This window comes from Mirounga angustirostris, unplaced genomic scaffold (genome assembly GCF_029215605.1).
Source record: "Mirounga angustirostris isolate CCGP_5_RB_7025 unplaced genomic scaffold, mMirAng1.0.hap1 SCAF_12, whole genome shotgun sequence".
Lineage (NCBI taxonomy): Eukaryota > Metazoa > Chordata > Mammalia > Carnivora > Phocidae > Mirounga > Mirounga angustirostris.
This window is the reverse complement of record NW_026991720.1, coordinates 62,850,752-62,860,293: the sequence shown is the minus strand read 5'-3', so window position 1 is coordinate 62,860,293 and position 9,542 is coordinate 62,850,752. Positions and strand designations below refer to the sequence as shown.

The 9,542-nt window shown below is 38.7% G+C and overlaps 1 protein-coding gene across 17 annotated transcripts in view; it reads left to right on the top strand.

Annotated features, from left to right (window-relative positions):
• The first annotated feature begins 430 nt into the window (after window positions 1-430).
• Window positions 431-9,542, top strand: part of PHF14 (PHD finger protein 14) — a 222,114-nt gene continuing 213,002 nt past the window's right edge. For 3 of the 17 annotated variants that reach the window (XR_010406515.1, XM_064575213.1, XM_064575217.1), the window contains exons 1-2: window positions 445-1,003; window positions 1,499-1,609. Coding sequence is in view for 14 of the 17 variants with exons in the window: in XM_064575213.1 (XP_064431283.1) it covers window position 1,003; window positions 1,499-1,609 (112 nt within the window). In the remaining 3 variants the exon portion in view is untranslated. Of the gene's footprint in view, window positions 1,004-1,498; window positions 1,610-9,542 lie in introns of all 17 variants that reach the window. The other 14 variants (XM_064575214.1, XM_064575208.1, XR_010406513.1 and 11 more) reach the window with 9 other exon arrangements.

Below are 9,542 nucleotides of genomic sequence, written 5' to 3'. Positions count from 1 at the left end.
GCTCGATCCCAGGACCCTGGGATCATGACCTGAGCCGAAGGCAGACGCTTAACGACTGAGCCACCCAGGTGTCCCACAGTTGTAATTTTCAAAGCAGCAATCAAAGTCTAATGCGATTCTCACATTTCCCTCTTTCAAGAAATAAATACTCGCACGTTCCAAGGTATTTGAAGCCATGCAATTTGCAGAGGCAGCAGGTAGAACGTTGCTATCCGTATTATTTATGTCTTTGGTAGTAACTTAAGCTAGCAACGCCTCTCTCTGTAAAGTGTACTCCCAGTAACTCCTTAAGAAACAAACACCAGGAACAAACACTGGCCTCCCACGGATTTGGGCGGGGGGTGGAGCCTCAGCGATTTGTGGGAAGAACCGCTCAGGGCCTGGGAGGGCTCTCTGCTCCCGCTCGTCACTACTCGGCTCCGCTCGGCGCTCTCTCGGTTCTCGCTCGGCTCTGTTCGGCTCCTCCTGCAGGAGAGACAGAGAGCGCCTGCAACTCTGGCGCACGCGCTCAGGCCTCTTGCGGCTCTTAGGGGCCCGCTTTGCCGTGTGTTTTCACTTCCTTCTCTTCCGAGCTGTATCCGGGTCGTTGCTTTCTCTATTGTTTCAGGCAGACGACCTCGGACTTTGAAAATTCTGGGTCTTTTGTTGTTTCTGGTGCAGGCTAATAAAGTTTTTCTTTCTTTTATTTTTTTCTAACAGTTTTAACGGAGGAAATTAACTCCCCAGAGCTGCCGGGGCCTGAGGGAGCCTCTGGCACTGGAGCGCCGTGGGAAGGGGCGCGAGCGGCCGGGGCCGGTTCGGCGAGGACTAGGGGGCGGGGTGGGGGGCGGGAGGGGACCTCAGCGCTGCTTTCTAGGCGCCCGGGCCCGGTCGGAGGCGCCGCCGATTTTAAGTAGCATCTTTCGGATTTGTTCCCGCGGTATCAGTCCCAACTTCAGCGCTGCCAAGGCTCTCGCAGCCTCTCTCTAGGTCTCCTCCAAACGACCACCTCACGGATTCCTTAGTAAGTGTGTTGGAGGCCTCCGCCGGGAGAAAGGTGCATTTCAGCCCTTCTAGAAGTCAGGCCTGTGGGAGCAGGGTGGGGGTGGCAGGTTCTGCTGGAAGCTGGACCTTTCGTGGGCGCTTCCCTTCCACAGTCTGCGGGAATGAACAAGGCTTCTTTCATTACCTGGGCTTAGCGTTTTCTTTCTGTTGACTGTCTCCGTGTCGGAGGGATTATGAACGAGTCGCAGAAACATAAGAGGATGTTATGGGGGTCAGCTTCGATTTTGGTTGGCCTAGGTTCGCCTTTGCCACACCCCAGCCTGGAGCCGCCTCTGCTGCTGGCCAGCCCTCCCCAGCCCGTGTGCCCACCCAAGCAAGCTTCCTACACTTTTTGCAGAGAACTGAGTTAGACAGATTCCCTGCACGAGGTCATCTGTAGCTTCCCTTAGCATCGCAGCTGTCCTCTGTGCTTGGCGTGATTATTAATGACGATGTAATGTTTTTCTCTTAACAGTGGATCGCAGCTCCAAGAGGAGGCAGGTGAAGCCTTTGGCAGCTTCTCTGCTAGAAGCTCTCGATTATGATAGTTCAGATGACAGTGATTTTAAAGTTGGAGATGCCTCAGGTAAATGTTTCCTTTTCTTCCCTTTTCCCAGCTTTCTGGAGGTTGGGCTTATTTTCAGACCCTTTTTAAAAAATCGGCTTTGATTAAAATGCCAATTTAAAGTTAAAGCACATAAACTTCATTTATTTTGTCCGTTTGATTTCTCACATTTCCCGAAGATCCTTTCACTAGATCCTATCATTGCTTCTGTTTATATTGATACTCAGATAATTAGCAGGCAGAAAAGAACTTATACCATAGATACCAAAGTGTTCTCTCTGTTCTTTACTCAAAAATAATTTAAGCTTATTTTATGGATAGAGGAAAAAAACAAATATCCGGAAGTCAAATAATATCCTGAGAGTAATGTGAGCCATGAACAGCCCTTAAGCAGGGTTCTTCTCTGTTCAGATCACTTGGCACCCTCTGAGGGGAGTTTTGCTTTTTGTCTATTAGCTCCCTTACCAGAATAAAGGTGACCAGAGTAAAAAGTTGTACTTTGTGGTGGGTGTTGGACTTTGTGGATTGGGCTTTTCAAAACTCTCTGAAGTACAAAGATACATGTTTACTCATTATATTTTGTGATTTTAAAAACAAACTTTTAAAAAGGTCATACGTTCACATTGTACAAGATTGGAAAACAGAAAAATACGGACGGTTTTCCATGGTATCTTCTGTTTATTTTACTTCACAATATAGGTATATACATATAGTTTAATTGCAGGAATCTGAGAATGCACATTTTATGTGAAAAATACTAAAACACACATGTACAATAAAAATTACTTATAATTTTGCCCCTTCTGATGGAAGTTTAAATAAAGCCTTTTCAGTTTCATCCCTTTAATAATTTTAAAGTGTTCCCCCAGAGAGTTTTCTGTGCTTAGTCATAACTTTCCTTTCCCCCCCTTTTTTTTTTAACTTCTGCTAGGGATGGTAAGAGATGAAATAAGGTTGTGTTGCCTTTCTGTTATTTAAATAGCATCAACAAGTAGAATTTGCATGGTGATTTACTGAGAACTTTTTATTTCCATAATCTCATTTAACTTTTTTAATAGCTTAGTGAAGGAGATATTATTTTACAGATAACAGGGCACTTGAGTTCAAAGAACTTGCATGAGGTCACTTAGGCCATAATAGATGTAAATCCTTGTCTTTTGACTCCAAAATTTAACAGTCTTTTTGCTGCAGAAATCCTAAAAGTAAATAGATGTAACTTTAAACTGAAACTACTTGGATGTTGTGACTAATTGAGGTCATTCCCAACAATAAAAAGTTAAGTTTATCTTGATTAATTGTCTTTTAACCTTTGCTTCTCAGCCAGTTTCTCTCCCTTTTATTAGTCAACTTACTTCCAAAGGAGGAAAGCAAGGGAAGGGAAAGGAGCCAAAACTTTTTAAGTTCTCTTGGTGAAAATCTTGGTAGATAATATTTTTGGTTAGAATGTAGTTTTGGTCCAGATTGTTAACAGTTACAGTAGTTACTGGGTCTCAGAAGTTACGACTCATTTGAATACCACTATGAAAAAACTCCGAAGCTTAATCTTTAAGTATTCTGTAACTGTTTCTGTGACAATAAATCCTGACTTTGTAGATTTTTTTTCTTTTTGTTTACTGAGTTATAGTCATTCACAGGTATCACTTCTCTTTACAAAGGTTAAAACAATCTAATGATACAAACTGCTTTTTCAAGATAATTTTTGGTATCAAGCTAAGTGGAGATTCCTGACCTTGTTAATCTTAATCAGAGTTGATGGGAATTATCAATTATGTGTGAAAAGTGGGAGGATGAGTTTTGTTAGGCTGATAATTTTTTTAAAAAAATCTCTTCAAAGCACTAAAAAATACATACTTTCTATTCCCTCTTGTCATCATAGCTAGTCTGCTCTATTTGTAATTTACTTCCTTGGGCGCTGTGTAGTTCTTGTTATGTTACTGCAAGGGAGATTATAGTAGTAAATGATTTTGTTTAAAATAGTTAATAATAGAAATTGAATCCTATTTTCCATTCTTGGTTAAGGTGCATCGGGTGTCCTCCATAGCTAACATGGTGGCTTACTGTAGATTACCAGTGTTCCCTGTTTGAATCCTTTCTTTGCCTGAGGTAGTTGGACTCTTACATGAAATAAAACATTAGACTTATCACTGGTTTTCAGTCATGTTAGAGCTGTGGAATCCCAAACCTACATGTGACTAGATTAAACTGGAGGTGGAGAAATAGTAGCTAATCATCTGTCTGAGCAAAGCTTCTTTCAAAACAATGTCTAGAAATGACTTACTGAATGAACTGCTGACTCTCTTAGATTGGTTGGACTTAATTTTTGTTGACAAGATTCTGTGCATCAGTTTCTTCTCTTCATTTTGAAATCAGAAATTCCGACTACAAAACTTCTACTTCTCTTCGGCTTTAAGAATATAGACTTCTGAAAGATATTCAACACCTTTGCAGATAAACATAATTTTATTCATGTGTTTCTCAGATAATAAAATAGAAAAAGATAAATATTGCTCAAAAAATGACCTGCCAATAAGATTGTCAAGTGATTGATTTTTGATGGTTAATAACTAAAAGCCTCTGACTTTAGAAAAGTACAAACTGAAAATAGATCATCTTTTCTTTTATCTTTAATGTGAAATTAGAGTTAGATTTCTCATTTTTTTAAAGATTTTTATTTATTCATTTGACAGAACAAGCTGTGAGAGGGGCAGGGGGAGAGGGAGAAGCAGGCTCCCTGCTGAGCAGGGAGCCCAGTGTGGAGCTCGATCCCAAGACTCTGGGATCATGACCTGAGTGGAAGGCAGACTCTTAACCACCTGAGCCACCCAGGTGCCCCTAGATTTCTCTTTTTTTTTTTTTTTTTTTTAATTTGACAGAGAGACACAGCGAGAGAGGGAACACAAGCAGAGGGAGTGGGAGAGGGAGAAGCAGGCTTCCCGCTGAGCGTGGAACCTGATGTGGGGCTCAATCCCAGGACCCTGGGATCATGACCTGAGCCGAAGGCAGACGCTTAACGACTGAGCCACCCAGGCGCCCCTAGATTTCTCTCTTTTTTTTTTTTTTTTAATTTGACAGAGAGACACAGCGAGAGAGGGAACACAAGCAGAGGGAGTGGGAGAGGGAGAAGCAGGCTTCCCGCTGAGCGTGGAACCTGATGTGGGGCTCAATCCCAGGACCCTGGGATCATGACCTGAGCCGAAGGCAGACGCTTAACGACTGAGCCACCCAGGTGCCCCTAGATTTCTCATTTTTGACTGAGGACAGTGTACAACCATATTAGAATTATGGTGATAGTCACCAGAAGAACATTATGTGGAGATTTTAAATTGAACCATATGAAATTACCAATTTAGATTATTGGCAGTTTCATCATTCGACCTAGTTTAAGTGGTTATATTTGAGACTTGGTCCTGGAATTGGGGTTAGGATAGATTGCATTTAGTTATCTGATATATAAGTGGAATGGTTTTGAAGATGAGTGCATATATGACTTTTATTAAATAAGACAAAATAGCAGTGCTGTGTCCCCTCTAACCTGCTGGCCAAAGTAAGATGATTAACTTTAGATCTTGATCCATAGTTGTTTAATTAGGCCAGATCGCCAGAAAATTAGCTGGAAAAGTCATGCTGAGACTTTGCTTTGGTAGTATTTTGTACTTAATCTAATTTTGGCTAAGTGGATCAAGATAATGGTCATTGATGATATGTAGTTTTGTTTAAGAGCACTTTGCTGGATATTATGGTGAATTCACAAATATCAGAATAACTAAATAAGTAAAATAACAGATAATACAAAGCATGATTGATTATTTGTATAGTTCAAGTCAAGGAGATAGGACTACTTTAGACTGGATTTATCTAGAACAATTCATTGAGGAGGTAACAGTTGAACTTCGGAACTGAAAGAGAAGCAATCTAGGTGAGGGAAACAATATATTAAGTGTCAGAAGTGTGGAGGCTGGAAAATACTTATACTTTGGAATTAGGATTGAGTAAAAGAATAGAAGAGATGCATCTGGGCAAGTATAATGAGGTCAAATTAAGGCCTTAATTGCTAGACCAGGGTTTCTCAATCTCGGCACTATTGGCATTTGGTGTTGTATAATTCTTTGTAATGATGGCCTGTCCTGTTTACTGTAGAATGTTTAGCAGCATCTGTTTTCTGCTTACTAACTGCCAGTATCATCTTCATTTCCTGCCCCTACCCCCACCTTCATGGCAATCATTCATTGTCTAAACATTGCCAGTGTTCTCTTTAGGACAGAATTCAAAATTGTTCTTACTTGAGAACCACTGGTCTGGATTTATTCAGAAAATGTTAAATGACACAGTGGAACTAGAGATGATGAGTAGAGGATGAGTTGTGTTGACTGATTGGCTTTTTAAAAAAGAGAAAATACAGGATTAGTCAAAATGGCCCCAAGGTGATAACTGAATAACCAGTAGACTGGTAATCTATTAGGTATTGTGTATATTTATAAATAGTAATTACTATTGCACTAGATCAATGAATGGAATTGTTAATTAAGGTTGATAGACAAAGGTGATTCTTTATATTGCAAAGCTAAAATAAAACTGAATTAAATACTATTTTATTGTTTAATATTTATCATGGGGAAAACTTAAGCATTGAATATTGTGAAGGAATTCTTGAAGATTGTTTTTTTAATTCTGTATCTGTAAAAAATTCCCTAACTTCTGTTAGTTGAAATAGCTATTGCTTGGAGAGATTTTGATATATTATATATTTGAGAAAGATACCTTTTATTTAACTGAATAGGAAGGAGGGATTTCAATTTTAATTTTTTTCTAAAGAAAAAATTTTATTGTAGAGTTAGAATTACCTTTTTTAAAAAAGATTTTATTAGAGATCGAGAGCATGCGAGCAGGAGCAGGGGGAAGGTGCAGAGGGGAGAGGGAGAAGCAGACTCCTCACTGAGCAGGGAGCCTGATGCGGGGCTGGATCCGAGGACCCCGACCAAGATCATGACCTGAGCCGAAGGTAGATGCTTAACCAACTGAGCCACCCAGTCGCCCCAGAATTACTTCTCTTCTAATGCTAAGAAGCATCTGACTTATTTGAAGTATCTGACTTATTTCTCTAGTCTTATTACCTTTAAAAAAAAAAAAGATGTAAAAGTGATGGATTTGGAACGACACAAGAGTCCGTTTGAATTTGTAATAATAAAGACATTTTTCTTTGTAGCCTACAAAAATAGAACTAGAGACAGCCAAAGACTGATTTTTTCATTGTCATTTTTGTCAAGCTATGCTTGTAACTAAATATTGTTTATCTCCATCCCTCAAGTGCATATGTATCAAAAAGAAGTGATGACTAATCAGATGAAGTTATTTTTCAGAAATCAAAGATAAAATTTGATATATTCCTGATGCCTGCAGTTGGAGTATGGATAATGTATTATATTTGGAGAATGAAGGGTTGGGTAAGCTACTAGGATTTGGATTTGTGGAAAAATTTCAGATTCATCTAATAATATGTTAACAGATGTAAAGCATTTAAATTTTGTTTTCTTTTCAGATTGCTTCTATTCAGATATGATTACAAAACAAAAACAATCAAAGAGTATCAGTTTCTCCATACTTTTTTTTTTTTAAGATTTATTTATTTTTTTGAGGGGGGGAGAGAGAGAGAGAGAGCATGCTCACATGTGAGTCAGGGGAAGGGGGAGTCAGGATGAGGGAGTGAGTGAGGGAGTGAGAGACTCACAGGGTGAGTCAGAGGCAGAGGGAGAGGGAGAGAGAATCTCAAGCAGATTCCCCACTGAGTGCAGAGCCCCACGTGGGGCTTGATCCCCTGACCCATGAGATCATAACCTGAGCCTAAATCACCAGTCAGTTGCTTAACTGGCTGAGCCACCTAGGTGCCCCCCACCCCCATACTTTTAAAAATGATTGGCATTGGCAACAAAAACCAAGACAAAATCATAACAATTCTTAACATTTTGCAAAATTTACCAAGTAATAGTGAAGTTGGATTGGTCTCAGTTTTGATTAGGTACCCACATTTGTGCCCCAGTTATTCTAACTTTTATATCTACTGTTATTTTCATTGGTAAAAATTATTAGAAATAATTATTAGAAAAAATTATTAGAAATAATTTTTAGGTACTTTTATTTTTTTTAAGATTTCATTAATTGAGAGAGAGAGGGAGCACGAGCAGGGTGAGAGGCAGAGGGAGAAACAGACACCCTGCTGAGCAGGGAGCCCGATGTGGGGCTCGATCCCAGGACCCTGGGATCATGACCTGAGCCGAAGGCAGACGCTTAACCAACTGAGCCACCCAGGCACCCCTTTTTAGGTACTTTAAAAATTATCTCTCTTAATTATGCCATTGCTTGCAAGATGTTCCAGTCTTCTGTAGTCAGTATGCATAGAGACTCTTTTTGCCTTAGAAGTGTTTGGTCAACTCTGCTTATTATTTATTAGATTCTTATCTAAAAAATATCTAGAAATTGTTGATTATTATTTTTTTTTTTTTACCAGAAGTAGTTTTTCTTGGTAGGTTGGGTTTAATTATGAGTGGTCTTAAAAAAATCATAATTTTCTTAATGATTTATATAACTGTTGGACTGAAAAAAAGTTACCTAGTTGTGGGTGATACTGGATTCACACTCTGAAATTCAAGAAGCTTACAAATCCAAAGATGTTTCCTAAGTTTGGGACAAACTTGTTTTTGGTAAAACCTAACTGGAAATGATAGTTTATTTGTAGTGTTTCCTTAAATATTTGTAAATATTTATACTTTTCACTGCAGAAATGTGTCTGATTATAGGATAGTGCCATAGATCTCACTGGAGATTTTTAAGTGTAATATATTGTGTATATACCATGCTTCCCTTCTAAAATCTGAAAACAAAATCAAAATTCTGAAAGATATCTGGTTCCATAAGTTTCAAATAAGGTATTGTTGACCTACATGATATTGTTCTCTCGTGTCCTGTCTAAGATTGTTTAGGATGAGAGTGTTTTTTCACAACAGTTTTGAATAAGCTGTGGGTTTCTGCGTGGTAATCTTGAGATTGACAATTATTTTGTAGGGCCAGTCAATATCTATTGTATGTTAGTCTGTATTTTTAATCGATTTAACTTGCAGGATTTTTTTTTTTTTTTGTCTTTTAGCCATTTGTAAAGGATTTTTAGGATATTTTAGATACCATATACTAATTGCAACTTTCTTTACTTTTTTTTTTAACTTTCTTTACTTTTAATGTCCATTTAATTATAGTAGCTAAGGCTGGTTGAGTTAATAGAAATTAAAATGGTGTGGAAACAATAGACTTTTTTCACCATTTTATTATTATCCTTTTCTTAGTTATAGGCTCAAAGAATGTATCACCCTACAGGTTTTACTATAGTTGTTGACCATGACCTGACTGTGACTAGTTTCTTACTTCTTTAAGCTCCCCTTCCTTTTTTTTCTCCTTCTTGTTATTTCAGATTTTAGATTTTTATTTATTTGATTAGGTGTAAAGAGGATCAGAAGGTTACTGAGTAGTGTTGGGCCAAGATGGCCTGCGCTGCCCTAGGCAGGAATGGAAGAAACTTGCTAGAAAGCTTGTAGTTCTGCATGAACTTTTTAATAGTCTAAGCCTATCTTTTTAGCGACTACCATGGTTGCTCATTTCCAAGATGGATTCATTTTTAAAAAATTATTAATTTCTTTCATTCTGGGGGGCTGTCGTAGTTACTGCCTAGAATTTTTGAAAGTTTAGGTGGCTCTAATTGGTATGAACAGTATCCTGATAGCAGGAAAATTGATAACTGCTCTTGCAACTTCCATTTACTGTGCCCGTGCTGCTGTCTCCTTTCACCTGTGAACTTGATACTCCTAAAATTGATTAGTATGTAAGGGATGTTGACTATCATAAATAACCTGTGTTCATTTTTGCTGAGTAAAGAGTAAAATAAATGAGACCAAGTTTTTTGGGCCAGGTT